The 21,714-nt window shown below is 38.7% G+C and overlaps 1 protein-coding gene across 1 annotated transcript in view; it reads right to left on the bottom strand.

The window, feature by feature from the left end:
- Positions 1-21,714, bottom strand: part of OTOGL (otogelin like) — a 344,392-nt gene that overhangs the window by 129,836 nt on the left and 192,842 nt on the right. The window contains exons 10-15 of the mRNA XM_049884965.1: positions 18,076-18,281; positions 13,098-13,225; positions 12,624-12,730; positions 8,112-8,218; positions 4,161-4,286; positions 1,502-1,610 (exon numbers count right to left, since the gene is read on the bottom strand). Coding sequence (XP_049740922.1) covers positions 1,502-1,610; positions 4,161-4,286; positions 8,112-8,218; positions 12,624-12,730; positions 13,098-13,225; positions 18,076-18,281 — 783 coding nt within the window. The remainder of the gene's footprint in view (positions 1-1,501; positions 1,611-4,160; positions 4,287-8,111; positions 8,219-12,623; positions 12,731-13,097; positions 13,226-18,075; positions 18,282-21,714) is intronic.

Raw genomic sequence — 21,714 nt, 5'->3', positions numbered from 1 at the left:
CAAAATATACCATCCTCACAGGTTAGTTGGTTAGGGCTGGTAAGGATTTGTCTTGACCTGAAAAATACCTCTGCAAAAGCTCGGTTGACTGATAACTTTGGTTGGCTATCACCTAAATTATTATTTATTGCATATCATATTTAAAAATCACTGAAGGCGATACAAGGGGAAAAACAAAATAGTCAAGAAAAAATTACTGGTAAGCAGAGAACTTCTGTTTTATGTCCTTTCAGTGATTAGACTAAAAAAAGTCACACACAATCCTGTTCAAAAGTGGGAAAATGTAGAACAGATTTTCAAATTCTAATGGAATCCAGACATTCTGAAGCCATGGAGGCTGGATGAACCCCTCAAACTATTGCCCTGAGATAACATTTAAACCTTAAATCAAAAATATCCCCTGAAGTTTTCTTAAAACCAAACAATAGTTTAGCTTAACCAGTAAAGAATGTCTGCCTTGATTGTGCTCTTTTAAGATAGATTTATATGGGATTAAAATGACAACAGCAACTCAAAAGATTAGATAGGAAGCTTAGTGAGTTTACATTAATGAGGGAGAAACAACTTGGAAAAAGAAGGTAAGAATGGTTGCACAACTCAATGTAATCAACGTCACTGAATTGTACATGTAGGCATTGTTGAACTGGTGTCTGTTCTGCTGTGTATATTCTCAACAACAAAAATAAACTATTAAAAATGTCACACATACACAAAAACTGTTTACCTATATCATTAGAGGAATACACATAAAGAGTCAAGATTAATAAGTTAGCACTCCTACTAAAGTCAAAATGAAGAAAATTATTTTGAGGCTCATCAGACATAAAGAGAGAGAAGAGATATATAACCTCTCATGTAAGATACATTCTACCTTCCACTCTTACAAATTAGATATGAGATCTGGAAGACAGGAGCAGAGTGCCTGCAAGACAGGAACTCAAATCAGGATCAAGAACACATTTAGTTATCCAATTGCACTTCAGTTATATACTCTGACTCTGAGTTATAAAAACACTAATGGGAAAAGGGCCTGATGGCATTTAGACCTTGGCTTCTTTTTTACGACTGTTCTAGAGGGATATCAGATTTGCCTATAGTCTTAATTTAGCTAATTTAATAAGAAATTCTAAGTGTTTCTAATCATGGCCAAAAACTGGGAATATGGAAAGTCACTTTTTAAAGTATTCAATAGAGAAGCCTAGGAGCACCAGCAAATTCTAACAGTAAAAGTATCTGCAAATTAGTGATTACAAATAATAAGAAAATGTGGCAGACACATCACATGGGTATAAGATTTTATGGAAATACCAAAGGAAGTAATGAGACTTACATCATCAAAGAAAATACAGATTCCCCTCCTCCATGAAGTTTAAATGTCAATTGTGTCTTGAAATTTTTGGAAGAAAAACAGTAACGAGTATATTCCTTTGAGCATCTGTCATATTAAAGTTGTCAGCTAGTCAGGTACCCAGAAATAATTGGCTGTACATTGATCACATACCATTCAGTACATTCTTGTTCAATTTTTGAACCAACTGAATAAGCTAATCCATGAAAAATACACGGGCAATTTTCCAAGGAGATGCAAGTTCCATTGTCCATTATGAGGCCTATTTAAGAAAAGTATAAATCATTCTCAAAAGAAATAATAAAGACTAAGTTCTTTGAATTTAGTAATTCACTCAGCTTTCGTTGAACACATGCTTACACTAGGTGATAGGGATACAAACTCTTTACTCTCAGGATCTGGCTCCATCTCAATCAGTAGGCACCTTATAATGCTCTATTTCAACTTTCTTATTCCACAACATGCCATCGAAAACTAAAAGTTGACCATTCAGTGTTTTCTTGCTTTTGAGGGACAGGAAGGAAAAGGAGAGGGTATTTTATTGTTTTAGTCTCTGTTTATCCTAAAATGAGACAGGCTTATACTATGGTCAGAGACATAATAAAGACCTAGGCAAAAAAAAAAAAAAGCCATTGCCAGAGAGCCTATTCCAGCTCATAGCGACCGTATAGTAGAGTAGAAGTGCCCCCATAGGGTTTCCAAGGAGCGGCTTGGGATTCGAACTGCCAGCCTTTTGGTTAGCAACCAAGCTCTTAACTACTATGCCACCAGGGCTCCAAAGGAAGGAAGCATTGGTTTATATTTTGGAATATGGATTTATATTCTGGTGCAAACTTCTTATCTCCTTGTTAACTGGTAATGGAAAGTTAAAAACTGGCACTGGTCCACAGACCATACTTCAAGTAGTACTGACAGAACAATGGACTGAGGTCAATAGATCTGGGTTCCAACTAGTTCCAACTACATGACTTTGGAAAAAAATCACCTAACATATCTGGTATTTTACTTTTTCAGTCTGTAAAAATAAAAGCACTGGAGTAAATCCTCAGTGAGCTATATAAATGCCCATCGCTGTGGCAGAGTCAGTCCAAAATTTAAATCCCACCACTATCACTTACTGTGGTACTTTTAATCTATTTGAGTCTCAGTTTTATAGTAAGTGGAAGATTAGATAACTTTGGGGAGCACTGAGTGCCTGAAACACAACTGGCACCAGTTCTTGGTTTTATTCTTCAGTGATGCTAATCTGAAGCTGCCATAAATACCAATATAAAAATAGATATGATAAAACAGTGTTATCATTCACTTGAATATTTTATTTTAAATATTATTTTTCTAGAGAAAAATCAAGTATTTCATAAATCATAAATGATTACAATAATGTACTTTTAACCCTATGGAGAAAAATGTAAGGCATAGAATATCATATGATTCATAATCATACAGAAAATAAATAGAAATTATAGAGATATGGAACACAAATTTCATGATTCCAGGACTCTGCCTCTCAGACTTTGGCCTTAGTAAACAATGACTTAAATGTTCAGCATGACTTTAGATCCAATGCATAATATTATCACTTGAACTCAAGAAATATGCCCTCACCAGAACAACTAGATGGTGCCCAGCTACCACCAATGACTGCCCTGATAGGGAGCACAACAGAGAGTCCCTGAGGAAGCAGGAGAAAAGTGAGGTGCAAAATTCAAATTCTAGTAAAAAGACCTGACTTAATGGTCTGATTGAGACTGGAGGGACCCTGGAAGACATGGCCCCTGGACTCTCTTAGGCCAGAACTGAAACCATTCCCAAAGTCAACTCTTCAGACAAAGAGTAGACTGTACTATAAGACATAAAATGATACTCGTGAAGACAGTGCTTCTTAGCTCAAGTAGATACATGAGACCAAATGGGCAGCTCCTGTCCAGAGGCAAGATGAGAAGGCAAAAAGGGATGGGAGCTGGTTGAATGGACATGGGAAATCTTGGGCGGAAAGGAATGTGCTGACATATTACAGGGAGAGCAACTAGGGTCACATAATAATATGTGTATAAATTTTTCTATGAGAAATTAATTTGAACTGTAAACTTTCACATAAAGCACAATAAAAAGAAAGGTGCCCTTCACTCACAGAATACAGAGATTGTTCATCTTTGCGTATCCTAGATCTAGCATAAAAAGTAGCCCTTAAAAGTTGGTCAATAAACATTTGTTGAGTTATGTTAATATGAAAAATTAAAGATAAATTTTAAATAACATTTAATGGGAGTTAATTGATATGGTACAGAAAATGTATATCAGAGAAATTCAGAGAATCAGAGTACCTAGGTAAAGTCTTAGCATAGAAGAAGAACTTCATTTGAGTCTTGGAGGATGGATAGATTTTGGGTAAGAGCAGAGAGGAGATAAAACAGTCTGAGGGGTTTGGCAATCAGTGCATGAAATAATTGAAAAAGGAAAAAAAAAATACATGCAAGATTTTTACATATCAAAACTATATTCAAAACTAAAAATCTTGTGCTGCCAAAATATGAAGGCTTTTTCTCCGAACTTGCTTTCATCTTAAAAAAAAAAAAGAAATTACGAAATATCTTTAAATATTTAAGGGAAGCAAATATTTGCCATATGTACTTTCAGGGCTCTAGATTCCAAATGTCCTGGGCAAATTTACAAAGAAATGATCCTTACATTACAGACAAGCTACCATTGCTCCTATTCATTTCAAGGACCGAATTCAACAAAAGCAGAAAATTACAGCAATGCTAATTTGCCATGAGTACCAGCTGCCATGGGGCAAAAACAAGGCACTTACCATCTGGACAGTAACATCCATCAAGACAATGGAGATTGCTCCCAAGACATTCCTTCTCAAATGTGCAGGTTGGTGGGCAACAACTAATACAATCCCGATGGACAAAGCTATCATCACATTTATCAGCTAAAATGAGCAAACAAAGGAACTGTAAGGCAATTTTACTTACTTCTCTTTCAAAAACAATTACTATGTTTCAAAAAGTATGCAAGTTTACAAATTACTTATAATGGCATCAATAACAAATATTCACAAATCATTAATTTCAAGACCAGGACAAGCCTAAAATTAACAAAAGTACCCAGGACTTAGTGGCACTAGTTCATAAAGTGACATCCTTGCTCTTTAACACTTTAAAGAGGTCTTCAGGGAGATGGTGGAGTAGTCAGACAATTCCGGTGATCCCTCTTACAACAAAGACCCGAAAAAACAAGTGAAGCAATTATACATATGACAGGTTAGGAGCCCTGAGTATCAAAGGCAAAGTTAGGAAATTGGACTGAGCAACAGGGGGAGGGACGGACAGTTCGGAAGCAGCAAGGAGTTGCCAGACCTGACTCAGTGGGAACCACAGCCCCTCAGGCACAATCCCTCAGTGCAACCGCAGCGGGACTAGCAGCATTCAGGATGCAGTTTCCTCAGGGAAAGACACTGAGCCACACAGTGTACTCACACCTTCAGAATCAGTGAACAGCACTCTCAGCAAAAGTTAAGTACTTGCATCTATTTTATCACGCCCCAGCCTCCAAGCCAGCTTCAGTGGTGGTCAATTTCCCTGGCCCGGAGATAGGTCCTGCTGCATGCCGTGAGCCATTCTCCCACCCTTGGAGAAGGAATAAATTAACAACTGAGGGAAAAGATAATCTGCCGGCTACTCTAAGCTAGGAACTCAGGGCAGAAGCGGCTTCTGTCAAGGCACAGATGGTCCATGGGCTCTGAATGCCTTTCACCCCTGCATGGACCTGTGTGGGCCCATTTCAGGAGATTAGACCCTTGTAGGCAGACTGCAATGGTATATATGCTTGAGACCTGGCTTTGTTTCATCTGTTTGGTGAGAGGTGGATTTTTGATATTTGACACCGCTCTGCCTATTAAACAGGGTCCTAAGGGTCCCCATACCAGGGGCCTAAGGACTGGGGGCTACACCCACGCCTCCCAGCCATCCACAACAGGGGTCCAAGGATAAGCAGTGCTTCCCGGTCCTTACAACCAAAAGCACTGGGTGCCCATGGTCCACTGCATAACCCACCCACCTGTGTCCTCTGGGAACAGGGACATGCTTTCCTCATAGAAACTTGGGGAACGGCTGTCAGCCTCTGCTTTGCTCAGACTGTGACCCCCTGCTGCCACCAGATACCTGTGCCTACCCCAATCACCCCTGCCCCTCTAACACTGTAGGACAAAGCCTGTCCCACACACTTAGTGACTGACTACCTGAACACCTGAGCTGAATCCATACAAGAAAAGTGAATTGAGTCCTAGGCTCATACACATAATGACTCTACCCATCTGGTGAGATGATGTTAGAGGTTCAAAAGCACAAATAATCAAGTTAGCTCACTCAAGCAGCCTATTTGGGCATATCAAAACAGAACAAAGCAAGAAGCTAGGATACGGTAAGCAAACATAAATTAACACAATAACTTATAGATGGCTCAGAGACAACAGTCAATATCAAATCACATAAAGAAGCAGGCCAAGATCACTTCAACCAGCTCTCAAAACAAAGAATCAAGGACTCTTCCAGATAAAGAGGTATTGCTAGAATTACCAGAGGCAGAATACAAAAGATTAATTTAAAGAACTCTTCAAGAGATCAGTAAGGAAATCAGGCAAAACGCAGAAAACGCCAAGGAACACATAGATAAAGCAGTGGAGGAAGTTAAGAAGGTTATCAAGAACGTAATGAAAAATTTAATAGGCTGCAAGAATCCACGGAAAGACAGCAATCAGAAATTCAGAGGATTAACAATAAAATTTCAGAATTAGACAACTGAATACAACATCAAAGGAGCAGAGTTGAGGAAATGGAAGTCAGAATTAGTGAGACTGAAGATAAAACTCATGGCACCAATATATTTGAAGAAAAAATTTATCAAGAGAAATAACCTATGAGTGATTGGAGTGCCAAAACAGGAAGGAAGAACAGAAAATACAGAGAGAATTGTTGAAGATTTGCTGGCAGAAAACTTCCCTGGTATCTTGAAAGATGAGAAGATATCTATCCAAGATGCTCATCAAACCCCACATAAGGTAGATCCCAAAAGAAAGTCACCAAGACATATTATAATCAAACTTGCCAAAACCGAAGATAAAAAGAGAATTTTAAGAATGGCTAGAGATTCTATTAGCCCAAGACAGGAGCCATTCTCGAAGCCTACTCTTCAGACAGGAATTGGACTGGACTATAAGACAAAAAATGAATTTTTTTATAAGACAAAAAATGATACTGGTGAGGAGTGGGCTTCTTGGATCAAGTAGACACATGAAACTATGTGAGCAGCTCCTATCTGGCTCTTTTGAGTTCCTGACTGGTGTTTTCATGGGCATCGATTGTGGATCCAAGTAAAATGAAATCCTTGGCAACTTCAATATTTTCACTGTTTATCATGATGTTGTTGATTGGTCCAGTTGTGAGAATTTTTATTTTCTTTATGTTGAGGTGTAATCCATACTGAAGGCTGTTGTCTTTGATCTTCATCAGTAAGTGCTTCAAGTCCTCTTCACTTTCAGCAAGCAAGGTTGTGTCATCTGTATAACACAGGTTGTTAATGAGTCTTCCTCCAATCCTGATACCCCCTTCTTCATATAGTCAAGCTTCTCAGATTATCTGCTCAGCATACAGATTGAATAAGTACGGTGAAAGGATACAACCCTGACTCACAGTTTTCCTGACTTTAAACCATGCAGTATCCTCTTGTTCTGTTTGAATGACTGCCTCTTACTCTATGTATAGGTTCTGCATGAGCACAGTGTTACCCACAATTTGTTTGATTTACACAGTCAAATGGCTTTCCACAGTCAATAAAAACTGAGATATTTTCTGCTTTCAGCCAAGGTCCATCTGACATCAGCAATGATATCCCCTATTCCACATCCTCTTCTGAATTCAGCTTGAATTTTTGGCAGTTCCCTGTTGATGTACTGCTTCAACCGTTTTTTAACTATCTTCAGCAAAATATTACTCGCATGTGATATTAATGATAATTTCCTCATTCTGTTTGATCACCTTTCTTTGGAATGGGCACAAACATGGATCTCTTCCAGTTGGTTTGTCAGGTAGCTGCCTTCCAAATTTCTTGGCATAGACCAGCGAGTGCTTCCAGCATTGCATCCGTTTGTTGAAACATCTCAACTAGTGTTCCATCAATACCTGGAGCCTTGTTTTTTCACCAATCCCTTCAGTGCAGCTTGGACTTCTTCCTTCAATACCATCAATTCTCAATGTCACTTTGAGGATTATGGTGCTTGACCCAAGCCATGGTATTTTCAATCCCCTCATATACACGCAAAAGCTGGACAATGAATAAAGAAGAACTCGAAGAACTGATGCATTTGAATTATGGAGTTAGTGAAGAATACTGAGTATACCATGGACTGCTAGAAGAATGAACAAATCTGTCTTGGAAGAAGTACAGCCAGAATGTGACTTAGAAACAAAGATGGCAAGGCTTTGTCTCCTGTACTTTGAACATGTTATCAGGAGGGACCCATCCCTGGAGAAGGACATCATGCTTGGTAAAGTACAGGGTCAGCAAAAAATAGGAAGACCCTCAACGAGATGGATTGACACAGTGTCTGCAACGATGGGTTCAAACATAGCAACAGCTGTGAGGATGGCACAGGGCTGGGCAGTGTTTTGTTCTGATGTATATAGGGTCACTATGACTCAGGACCAACTTGATGGCACATAACACCACGACACAGGGCTTGGAAAATAAGGAGACATACTGCAAGCCGGAAAGTCATCTCTCCAGTCTTGAATAGGGTAGCCAGCATGAGAACAGGCTCTTGCATACTCTGTGGCTGCTCGACAATAGGTATCTTCATCATCGGTTCTGGAAAGTAAAAAAAAATAGAGCCAGAATCACACAGGAAATATTGATAGAAAGTATGCCTCTGACTCCTGGTCGCTAATAATGTGTCCTTGGTGTTCTTCATGTGTTTTCTACATTACTGTGCTTAGTAGGATATGAGAGACGTACATAAGGACATCAGTTAATTTTGGTGTATTCGCCACACAGCATTATTAGTCATACAGATTATCGAATCTAATTAACTGAGCTTTAGGAGTAAAAAAGGACTGAGCATATAAGCTTCAACAGCTCAGAAAGTTAGCAAAGTAAGTGAATATTGGTTTTCCAACCCAATGCAATTATTAATATTATAGCTCTCTTTTCCAGGCAGTATTTCATTCTGTTGTACATAGGGTCGCTATGAGGCAGAACCGACTCAACAGCACCTAACAACAACACAACATTGTCTGTGTTACTCTAGGTACTGTGCTAGGCACATTACAGGGAGGATCTCATAAATATTCACAACAATTGGGCAAGAAAAACATTATTATCCCAATTTACTGGGAGGAAAGTGAACTTATTTTTCTATTTTGGATGTTATATTTAATAGAGAAAATGAGCACTGACAAATAGTTGTTTTTAAATCAATGAACTTCAGCATGGCAAAATTAGGCTTAGCATTCTTAGAAGCAGAAACAGGAGGGCTTAATTTCAGGCCTGGTACTGTATTATCCTTCAAGTTCCAACTTAAATGCAATCTCCTCTGTGGAGACTTCGTAGGCACTTCCTGGTAAAGTTTCTCTCCTCCATTAGAATACAAGTTCTTGGGACAGGGACATGTCTTAATTGTTTCTGTTTTTCCAATACCCAGTTCAAAATAAAGCTTCAGGAAAAAAATAATAAACAGGTGCTTTTTTTTATAGTAGCAGGGCGGGGGTTTGGGCACCATCGTCTCAGGGGACATCTAAGTCAATCGGCATAATGCAATCTATTAAGAAAACATTCTGCATCCCACTTTGGAGAATGGTGTCTGGGGTCTTAAACGTTACCAAGCGGCCATCTAAGATGCATCAGTTGGTCTCAACCCACCTGGATCAAAGGAGAATAAAGAACACCAAGGACACAAGGTAATTACAAGCCCAAGAGACAGAAAGGGCCACATAAACCAAAGGCTACATCAGCCTGAGACCAGAAGAACTAGATGATGTCTGGCTACAACCGATGACTGCCCTGACAGGGAACAGAACAGAGAACCCCTGAGGGAGCAGGAGAGCAGTGGGATGCAGACCCCAAATTCTTGTAAAAAGACCAGACTTAACGGTCTGACTGAGACTAGAAGGACCCCGGTGGTCATGGCCCCCAGACCTTCTGTTGGCCCAGGACAGGAACCATTCCCAAAGCCAGCTCTTCAGACAGGGATTGGACTGGACAAGGGGATGGAGAGGGATGCTGGTGAGGAGTGGGCTTCTTGGATCAGGTGGACACTTGAGACTATGTTGGCATCTCCTGCCTGGAGGGGAGATGAGAGGGTAGAGGGGGTTAGAAGCTGGTGAAAAGGACAAAAAAAGAGAGAGTGGAGGGAGGGAGTGGGCTGTCTCATTAGGGGGAGAGCAATTGGGAGTATGTAGCAAGGTATATATAAGTTTTTGTGTGAGAGACTGACTTAATCTATAAACTTTCACTTAAAGCATAATAAAAATTTAAAAAATGAAAAATAAATAAATAAAATGAATAGGCGCTGTGGAGTGATTCTAACTCACGACAGGCCCCTATGTGTCAGAGTAGAACTATGCCCCCTACGATGTTCAAAGGGTGAGTTTTCGGAAGCAGATCATCAGGCCTTTCTTCTGAGGCGCCTTTGGGCGGACTCGACCTCCAACCTTCCGGATAGCCACCAAGCACATTAACTGCTTTTACCACCCAAAGACTCCATGTGTGTCCAATTTCATTCAAGATATTATTGAAGCCAAGCAGGAAATTAATACACATTCAACTGAATCACCTTTTCATTCTCACGCTACAGTATCCTTGTGATGCAGTCCCCGAATTCAAGAAATGAAGAGCATCTCCTCCAGAGGAGAACGAATGTAGGTGGGTCTAGTCCTAGGTGAGGTCCTGAGGCAGCTTCTCGCTTCCCTTTTATCAATGTCTACTTATACATGCCTGCTCTGCCCCCTGAACCCTGCCTCTCCACATCACACATTTCTCTTATGTCAGCTGACTTCAGCTAATAAAAGTGGCTTCTCTTTCACTATTTTTGTTTTGGGTAAAGCATTAGTTTCAAAATCCAAAGGCTAAATACATCAAAATTTTTAAAGATGTTAATTCCCTAACAATGACATTTCAAATAAGTGGGTGTGGTAGAAACTACTTTTTGTCCGCTAATATATCCATCCAATCTCCTTTCTTCTTTTCAGTATTAGAATCCCCAAGTTCTCACTGGGCATACAGCTGCCCAGTCAAAGACAACGTTTTCCAGCCTTCTTTGTATCTAGGTGTAGCCCTATTTCTAAGTTCTGGCCAAAAGGTTAAAAGTGACTGTGGTACATGAAACTTATAAGTCACTTCTTTAAAAAGAGGTGTCAGCCCACAACTTCCTTTTTTTCCCTTGATAAGGGCTGAAATGAGGACAGGGTAGTGAACAGCCTGTTCTGACTATGAAATTGAGAATAATATCATAGGTCCTGGGTATGGTGTAGCAACAAGATAGATGAGTCATTGCAAAATTTATGAAACAGAAGCAGGGTACCAACCCAAGACCACCTGCCAGTTTGGACTTTACATGAGAGAAATATAAATGTTCAGTTTCATTTAAGCCACTGTTGCTTTGGCTGTTAAAGCAGCCAAACAATGTTCTAATGAACAGAGGATGACTTGCCTGAGCATATCAAATGATACTTCATCTCAGCCTACGGGGGAAATAGGTGCTAAAGTTGATAATAAGACAAGAAATAAAACTACTGGAAAATGGTCCAACTAGGAGTCACTGTGGAGTAAGCACAATTTTTAATTCCATATTCATTATTAAATAAGGACCATGGTCAACCCTACTACTAAAACCAAACCAAACCTTTCACCACCCAGTAGATTCTGATTCATGGTGACCCCAAATGTTATTAAAAACAAAAAACTGCTGCATAGGGTTTTCTTGGCTCTAATCTTCATGGAAGCGGATCATCAGGACTTTTTTCCACTGGACTACTGAGTGGGTTTGAATTGCCAACCTTTAGGTTAGTAGTTGAAAGAAAACCATTTGTGCCACCCAGGGGCCTACATTTGATAAGCTTAAACCTCTTAACAGGTACCCGAGGCACCATTTAAGTGGTTTTACTCAACCAAAACCTAGTCTGGTCTTTCGTAAAATAGTTTCCATATATCATTAGTACTTCTCGGGATTCTTGAAAAATGCAGATATGTTAAAATTCTTTAGGTATTCTTGAACATCTAAGATGGCTAATCACATTGATTTGGTAGATTTAAAATAAAAATAAAATAATAAAATGAATTTCACTTTGGTTATGCAGAGTCTCATTGAATTTTTTTTCCCTAGACAACCACCTATTCTAGTTACTGTTGACCTGGTGTCCACAGATGCCTAAGAGAGCTGTTGATAGAAAACAGCTATCTGTGATATCGGATGAGCAAAATATTACATCTTTATTTTCACTAATCTCCAACTGAAATTTACCATTTCCTTCAGTTATGTCCATAAGGAACACATGAGTTTTATTAGCAGTATTTATGACTTTGTCATCAAGAGAAATCATAATTTTCGTATCTCATTGCAATTGTTGCAAATACCTCCAAATATCCCAAAATATTGTTTATGCTTAACAATGTCAAATTGCAGTAGTTACTATAATTTAAATACATATAAAAATGTACATATATCAAAAATTCGTTTCTATTACTATTTTTATAAATCTCTTAATATAGCTGGTTTCTTTTGTAATTTTATGCATTTCCTCTTGTGCATTTCAAAGGCTTATTCTGAGAAAACGGTCTATAGACATCTCTAGGCTCCCAGAGGTGTCAGAGGCACAAAAATGGTTAAGATCTGAGGGATTCTGTTCATACTACTTACGTAAACACCATACTACTTATGTAAAACACCTAGTACCCAAATCAAAAACCCATAGCCATTGAGTCAATGTCCACTCGTAGTGACCATACAGGACAGAGTAGAACTGCCCCATAGGGTTTCCAAGATTTTCCAAGATTGAAATATTTATGGAATTAGACTGCTGCATCCTTCTTCCACACACCTAGCACAGTGCCTTTTATATAGTAAGTAAGCTTTCAAGAGCTGGTACTATATATTCTGTTTTCATTTCCCATTATATTCTGTGACCTGTCAGAACATGCCTAAGTTATGGAAGTGTCTTTTGTCCTTCTTTTTTTGGATAAAAAAAACTTTACTGCAAATGCTAATCATTTCACTTACTTGCAAAGGTCATTAACACAGCTGGCAATATACAAATAGGGATCAATATATTCATGGCAGCTGAGAAAAGGAAACTGCAACAGTATCTGACACTTGAAGAAGATGGCCTGTGCAGAAAAAGACGCCAGTCACCAGAGCATATTTAATGATATGTGTGTACTTTCATTTTCCTTACTGGTTTATTTGCAATCCACTTAGTTCTTACCACAAAAGACAGGGCAATTTACTCTTATAAATTTTAACTAACACTTTCCAACTATATATTTTCATAATGAGTACTACATTTATGAACTCATTACATTTACTATTTCTGTAATAATCATAAGGTTAGTCTCTGCTGCAATTACATTTCTTTGATGTAATAGTTTGGAATTATGTTGAGCTTGCATTAAAAATGCTTAATGATAACTACACAAATAGTATATATGTTTGTGTTATGCTCAATATGCCCAATTTTTTTTACACCAAATTTACCTCAAATGCTGGCATTCCACTTGAGCATGGACTTGGAAAATCTGAAGGTGTGGGTACACATTTGACGTCTTCTGGAGTTTGCACCATCCAACTATTTGCAAACATAGCAACGTCTTCTGTATAGTCCTCTATTTCACACAAACACACACACACAAAAATAATAATAAGTGTAAGAGTATAATTTCTACAAACATAGACACAGGTCTTTAGCATAAACCTTCTGTAAGAGAACCTCAGTAACTTTATAATTAACCAATAAAAAAATAGACTATAACATTCCTTCGATATAAAAAAATAAATTGAACAAAGTGTAAGTACCAAATAAAATTCACACAATTGGAGAGAAAAAGTAAACTGCAATGAAACAAGATGGGGAAGGACTGAAAGTCAGCAGATACAACATACCCAAAAAACCCACTGCCGTTGAGTCGAGATACAACATACACGCAGGTAAAGTCCAAGTTAGCCAACACAGAACTTGTGTTGGAGAGAGGAGGAAAAATAAACATAAAACCAAGAGACATAAGTAAAAATTTGGTGTGAGACTTCTGAAGCAGCCCTCTCATTATACTGGACATTAGCCAGAACTTTACTAAAATCCCAGCTCCATTTTTGGGGTCCTCTGTAACAACAATAAAAAAAAAATTTTATGTTTTTTTCTATAATAAAAGGAGCCCTGGTGGCAAAGTGGTTAAGCGTTCAGCTGCTAACTAAAAGGATGGCAGTTCGAATCCACCGGCTGCTCCTTGGAAACCCTATGGGGCAGTTCTACTGTGTCCTATAGGGTCATTATGAGTCAGAACCGACTCGATGGCAACGGGTTTGGTTTGTTTTTTTCCACAATAAAAGCTATCTTTGTTGAGCCCTTGAAGAGATTTCAAAGGACAGTCACACAGATGATTAAAAACTGGAAAAGATACCTAGAGAAGAGAAAACTAAGAAGTCAATCCATTTCATCACAATATGATGAATGGTTTTTCAAAATATGCTGAGGATAGAGCTCAGTATTAAGAATCATGAAGCTTATCCCAGGATTATTCAGTGCTAATGTGTGGGCAACAACAGGCAGTTGGCAGTGAGCTCTCTGGACTCTTGGCCCCATACCAAGTTTAAATTGTCTAGCAGCTGGCCTCTCAGAACAAGTTCAGGGTCTGACATGGAAATTAATCCTGCCCCAGATTAAAACAAAGGCTGAATCTCAAATCTCAATGACTTGGCGGAACCAAACAAGATGACATCTCAAAATTCTAAGTCAGTTAGTCTTCTGATTTGCGCTTCAGATTCTCCACCACCCAGATTTACATAACCATAAAGTCTATCAGTGATGATAATCTATGGCACCACTAGAATCAAATGTCTTCACTCCACCTATGTATGGCCTGGCTCTCTTCTCACGCCAAAGGTTTCACCATACTCTCTCAGCATCTTTAACATGGGAAGATAACATCTGAATACTACCACCAATCACTGGGAAGATTGTGCTTTTCTCTCTTAGTGTAAAATCCCAAACCTTACTATAGTTGGAAAGATTCTGGCCCCTGTACACCCCCACCATCTTTTACTCCTGTTCTTGTTCAGTCTGCTCCAGTCATCCTGGCTTTATGCTGTTCTTCAAATACCCAAGTTCATTCTTAAATCAGCTGCTGTCAACTCATCCCCAATTCATGGTCAGTCCACGTGTGTCAGAATAGAATTGTGCTCCATAGGGTTTTCAATGGCCAATTTTTTGGAAACAGAATGCCAGGTCTTTCTTCTGAGGCAACTCTGGGTGGACTCAAACTTCCAAACTTTCATTTTGCATCTGAGTTCATGGTTTGCACCACCCAGGGATTCCAAGCTCATTCCTACCTCAGGGCATTTGCACTTGCTCCTCCTACTTCAAAAACACCCCTCAAATCTTCCCACAGCTCCTTTCCTCATTCCATTTAGGCCTCTGTTCAGTGTGACCTCCTTAGAGGGGCCTTCTCTGCCGCAGAATCTAGACTACCACTGACCACACGCTGCTTTATCACTCTTTCCCCACTTTGCTTTTTTAATGGCTGTTATTGCCCACTAAAATTTTATTTCAGTTTGTTTGCCTCTTTATTTTGTCCTTCACTATAATATATACTATATAGAAGGAGGGAGCTTGTCTAAGTTCTTCTATTGCTCGAGCCCTAGTTTAGAGCCTGGCATCTAGCTGGTGCTCAAAATGCATTTGTTAAATAAGTGAATGAATAAATACAGAAAAGTTCACAATATTCATCAAACAGACTATTAGCATCCTATAGCTTTCGAACATGTTTGGCCCACTTATTTCATCATCTCAGACAAGACTGAAAATGTTACACAGTGAACCAGTCCTGGGTCTAATATACTTATTTAAAAGTACTTTTAGAGTAAATTTACTAATCGCATTCTATTTTAAAAATTGTCATTTTTTAAATGCCTGTAGAACCAATAATACTTCCTAAAGGTCCACTTATTTCAGTATTTTTGCCCAAATTTTAGTGTTACTAAACAACAGTGGCAATCCCTTGGAGTTCATATTAACTGCAGCTTTTGAACCACATATTTAGCTATTTTTTACTATGTTGTATGAATAAGAGTGACAAAAGTTGTTAATTACAAGAACTTAACTCCATATCAATTAGCTATCTGGATTCTACTAAACTAAAATTAGAATGTAAGAGCTCAGCTGCTAACTACGAAGTCAGCCGTTCGAGTCCACCAGCCACTCCTTGGAAACCCTATGGAGCAGTTTTACTCTATCATATAGGGTCACTGTGAGTCAGAATGGACTTGATAACAACAGCTTTGTTTTATAAAACATGCTGTAAGTGCAGTAATTCATTGTCCATATTGGGACACTTTTCAGAGTAAAAGGGAAGTAGTACTAATAATTATGCTGGGAAAACAAGAGTAAACCAGGACTCGTACGTTGGTGTGCAGCTAGGTGTCAATATGAATTATGGAACTGGAATTCTCAACCAGAACACAAATTAAAATCTTCCTATAGTCACAGAAATTCTGAAAAGCCTCATTTCTTTGTGAAGTCATCCCTAAAGAATGAGAAAGTTGCACAGAGAAATGCAATTGTAATCACTAGTAAGAAATGATGCATCCAATGGCATTCAATCAAACTGTCTAACTGCCTCCAAGATCTATCTAATCTGCATAATACAGGATAAGTTTCAAGAAAATACTAGGCGTCTTAAAGGTAAAGGTAATACAGCTTATCTGTAGATGTTTTCTTGCATGATTGCAGTATGGGAGAACATCGAGGGCAGTTTCTGGTCACATCTGTAGAAGTTGTTGTAAATTAGGATTATTTACTATTCCATCTAGCCTTGTGTACCCAATAAGATTTTGAAGAAGCTGAAATCTCTCTTTAGACTCCTGTCACATACTTCTTGCCTTACTCACTTGCCTCCTGCCAGTGTCCCCCACTTATAATCCGTTAACTATTCATGACTTAAAACGAATAGCTAGAGTCATCAATGTTGTTAGGTACCATCAAGTCACTTCTGACTCATAGTGACCCCATGTACAACAGAATGAAGCACAACCAGGTCCTGCACCATCCTCATGATCTTTATTATGCTTGAGCCTGTTCTTGCAGCCACTGTGTCAACGCATCTCACGGAGGTCCACTTGTTTTTAGCTGACCCTGTATTTTATCAAGGTTACACATCATTAAAAAATTCCCAAGTTAATATTCTATTTGTATAATCTTGCTCACATTTCATTAATTTATAAAACTTTTCTTTTCCAGTCATTTAATTTATACTTATTAAGACTAGATGCAAAACAACTTTCATCCTACAGGAGACACATTTGCCTCCAAATGGGTTTGAATAACTAGAAGGTAAGCTCCTTGAGGGCAGGGGTCTTTATTTTGTATACTGATGTATCCCATGTTCTTACAACAGTGCCTGGCATGTAGTAAATGCTCAATTAATATTTGTTTTTAAGTGAATCCTCTATCTTAATTTAATAAATGTAAACTAGCTTGTTGAGGTGTGACAGATCACTTTTGTGTGGCCTTCCTAGCCATAGTCTTGTCACTCCCACCCAAGTGATTGGGCGAAGCTATGCAACAGGGTGGAAACTCTGGTAGTGTAGTGGTTAAATGCTACGGCTGCTAACATTTAGCAGTTCGAATCTGCCAGGCAGTCCTTAGAAACTCTATGGGAGTAGCTCTACTCTGTTGTATAGTGTCGCTATGAGTTGGAACCGACTTGACAGCAGTGGTTACGCAACAGGATAATTGTGGCCCACCAAAGGGATTAGTCAGTTTTTGCCATCTTGATAGGCTTGAGGTGAGCCATCCCAGAGGTAGGAGAGAGAAGAGCCCACAACCACCAGGGAAGTAGAGACCATCAGGAGAGACCCACAAGAGATGGTGCAGTGGGTTTCCTGGCCCACAGAGAGAGACAGCTAAGTGCCTTTGGGCAGCGGCCTAGGGCCAGAGAGAGGTGTTCCTGCAAGCATGGCTGCAAAGAGGCTGTCCTAATGGAAGAACTGCATACTTGAGTGTTCCTGAGCCTGAATTGTAACCTGCTACTTCCCTAATAAGCCTCAAAATTGTGAGTATGGTCTGTGAGTTCTGTGTAGCTGTTGCAATGAATCATCGAACCCAGCAGAGAAGTACAAAGTGCGGCAGGAGAGATGGTTGGTGTCAGAATTTGGTAAATACGGCAGAGAAAGGAGGCACGTCTGACTCTGCCTCATAGCCTTGGGCTGTTGATCTTGATTCTCCTTCCCCCTTGTGAAGTTAGAGGAGGTCAGATACTGCCCTCATGACATTTTTACACTTGTGGTTCTCAAAAATGACATAAAAATGTTTTCCTGTTTATACTAGGCTTAAAATCACTAAAGCAGGCAAGTGATGGCCACTAAGTTTACCCAACTGAGGACAAGTCTTCTGGGTGCAAAGAGCTTGAGCCATGAAAGAAGACTTAAAAAGTGCCAACACACTTCTGCTCCACTTACTTACCTTGCTGAATTATGAAATCGTCAGATGGAATGCCATTGTAGTTTCCACATAGGCCACATGATTTTCCTTTATGCTCCTCAGACAGTTTGAGGTAAATTCCAGATATTCCATCCCAAGCCAAGGAAAAACCAAATGTTGTTTTCACCAGAATGTAGTCTGCTAGTTTCTCTATGAAAGCCTGTCCAATTGTCTGAGGTAATGTTAGCCTTGAAGAATGGAACAAAGGAAATCGAAGAATTATGATGAAGGATCAATTTTTTTCAAAAACAATTGAGATCATTGAATAAAGAATTATTCCTCAAATTCATGGATTTCCTAAGCAACAAATCTATAGGAAACGACGATGCTTTTGAAAACTTCAACACTGAAGTAAAAAAAAAAAAAAGACAACAAATATGATGCCTGATTTAGGTTTTACAGTTAAAACTGGATGCTTCTTACAACTAACCAAATATGCACAGCAGCTAAATATCAGTGATTGTTGAAACCTGGAAAATAACCCTGTCTAAAAAAAAAAAAAAAAAATTTTTTTTTTTTTAGAATAACGAGGACTGAAAAGTATTACCCTATATCTAAACCAAAAACCAAATCCATTGCCATCGAGTCGATTCTGACTCATACCGAGTGGCAATTCTTTATCTACAGAGTTAAAATCCAAAAGCACTGCTCAACAATTTTCAAATAAGGATAAACAATGGTCAGAATGTGTAAGTACACTGCTCAAGATCTGACTTTGTTTAATCTTATTTTAAACTTGGCTGTAAGGAAACAGCAACTTCTATATCTCCAAAATGTTACTTTTTTTTTTTTTTTTAAATTAGTATACTGTAAATCATTGTTTCCCAAAAGAAAATGTTCAGGAATTATTCATTATAATTTACATTTATTCAATGTTGTAAAGTATAATGGACATTATTAAGAATATAATGTACTTTGTCATACAATATCCAATAGCGGCTATATTCATAATTTTTAAATTGGATACAGCTGGCCTATTTAAACAAGGGTCACAGAATATTCAAACTCCTGATTCAGCCTCTAGTCTTCCCATCCTTTCCAAGCATGTGCATCTACAAAGGAAGTGGGGGACATAAGGATACTGAAGAAAACTAAACAATTAGACATTTTAAAAGCAAATAAATCACCTAGAATACTTTTGAAACAATACTGCTCTCCTTCCATTCATGAATATTATAGAAAAGAGAAAGTAATATGTGAGTGGCCATCTAATATACTCCACTGGTCTCACCCCATCTGGAGCAAGGGAGAATGAAGAAAACCAATGACACAAGAGAAAGATTAGTCCAAAGGACTAATGGGCCACAACTAATGGGCCACAGCTTCCACCAGGCTGTGTCCAGCACAACTAGATGGTGCCTGGTTACCACCACTGACTGCTCTGACAGGGATCACAATAGAGGGCCTCGGGCAGAGCTGGAAAAAGACGTAGAACAAAATTCTAACTCACAAAAAGAAAAAAAAAAATAAAACAAAAGACAAAAACCACATGATCTTATCAATTGATGCAGAAAAGGCATTTGACAAAGTCCAACACCCATTTATGATAAAAACTCTTACCAAAATAGGAATTGAAGGAAAATTCCTCAACATAATAAAGGGCATCTATGCAAAGCCAACAGCCAATATCACTCTAAATGGAGAGAACCTGAAAGCATTTCCCTTGAGAACGGGAACCAGACAAGGATGCCCTTTATCACCACTCTTATTCAACATCGTGCTGGAAGTCCTAGCCAGGGCAATTAGGCTAGACAAAGAAATAAAAGGTATCCGGATTGGCAAGGAAGAAGTAAAGTTATCACTATTTGCAGATGACATGATTATATACACAGAAAACCCTAAGGAATCCTGCAGAAAACTACTGAAACTAATAGAAGAGTTTGGCAGAGTCTAAGGTTATAAAATAAACATACAAAAATCACTTGGATTCCTCTACATCAACAAAAAGAACACCGAAGAGGAAATAACCAAATCAATACCATTCACAGTAGCCCCCAAGAAGATAAGATACTTAGGAATAAATCTTACCAAGGATGTAAAAGACCTATACAAAGAAAACTACAAAGCTCTACTACAAGAAATTCAAAAGGACATACTTAACTGGAAAAACATACCCTGCTCATGGATAGGAAGACTTAACATAGTAAAAATGTCTATTCTACCAAAAGCCATCTATACATTTAACGCACTTCCGATCCAAATTCCAATGTCATATTTTAAGGGGATAGAGAAACAAATCACCAATTTCATATGGAAGGGAAAGAAGCCCCAGATAAGCAAAGCACTACTGAAAAAGAAGTAGAAAGTGGGAGGCCTCACTTTACCTGACTTCAGAACCTATTATACAGCCACAGTAGTCAAAACAGCCTGGTACTGGTACAACAACAGGCACATAGACCAATGGAACAGAATTGAGAACCCAGACATAGATCCATCCACGTATGAGCAGCTAATATTTGACAAAGGACCAGTGTCAATTAATTGGGGAAAAGATAGCCTTTTTAACAAATGGTGCTGGCATAACTGGATATCCATTTGCAAAAAAATGAAACAGGACCCATACCTCACACCATGCACAAAAACTAACTCCAAGTGGATCAAAGACCTAAACATAAAGACTAAAACGATAAAGATCATGGAAGAAAAAATTGGGACAACTCTAGGAGCCCTAATACAAGGTATAAACAGAATACAAAACATTACCAGAAATGATGAAGAGAAACCCGATAACTGGGAGCTCCTAAAAATCAAACACCTATGCTCATCTAAAGACTTCTCCAAAAGAGTAAAAAGACCACCTACAGATTGGGAAAGAATTTTCAGCTATGACATCTCAGACCAGCGCCTGATCTCTAAAATCTCCATGATTCTGTCAAAACTCAACCACAAAAAGACAAACAACCCAATCAAGAAGTGGGCAAAGGATATGAACACACACTTCACTAAAGAAGATATTCAGGCAGCTAACAGATACATGAGAAAATGCTCTCGATCATTAGCCATTAGAGAAATGCAAATTAAAACTACGATGAGCTTTCATCTCACACCAGCAAGGCTGGCATTAATCCAAAAAACACAAAATAATAAATGTTGGAGAGGCTGTGGAGAGATTGGAACTCTTATACACTGCTGGTGGGAATGTAAAATGGTACAACCACTTTGGAAATCTATCTGGCGTTATCTTAAACAGTTAGAAATAGAACTACCATACAACCCAGAAATCCCACTCCTGGGAATATACCCTAGAGATACAAGAGCCTTCATACAAACAGATATATGCACACCCATGTTTATTGCAGCTCTGTTTACAATAGCAAAAAGTTGGAAGCAACCAAGGTGTCCATCAACGGATGAATGGTTAAATAAATTGTGGTATATTCACACAATGGAATACTACGCATCGATAAAGAACAGTGACGAATCTCTGAAACATTTCATAACATGGAGGAACCTGGCAGGCATTATGCTGAGCGAAATTAGTCAGAGGCAAAAGGACAAATATTGTATAAGACCACTATTATAAAATCTTGAGAAACAGTAAACCTGAGAAGAACACACACTTTTGTGGTTACGAGGCGGGGAGGGAGGGAGGGTGGGAGAGGGTTTTTTATTGATTAATCA

This window comes from Elephas maximus, chromosome 4, assembly GCF_024166365.1.
Source record: "Elephas maximus indicus isolate mEleMax1 chromosome 4, mEleMax1 primary haplotype, whole genome shotgun sequence".
Classification (NCBI taxonomy): domain Eukaryota; kingdom Metazoa; phylum Chordata; class Mammalia; order Proboscidea; family Elephantidae; genus Elephas; species Elephas maximus.
This window is presented reverse-complemented; position numbering and strand designations above follow the sequence as displayed.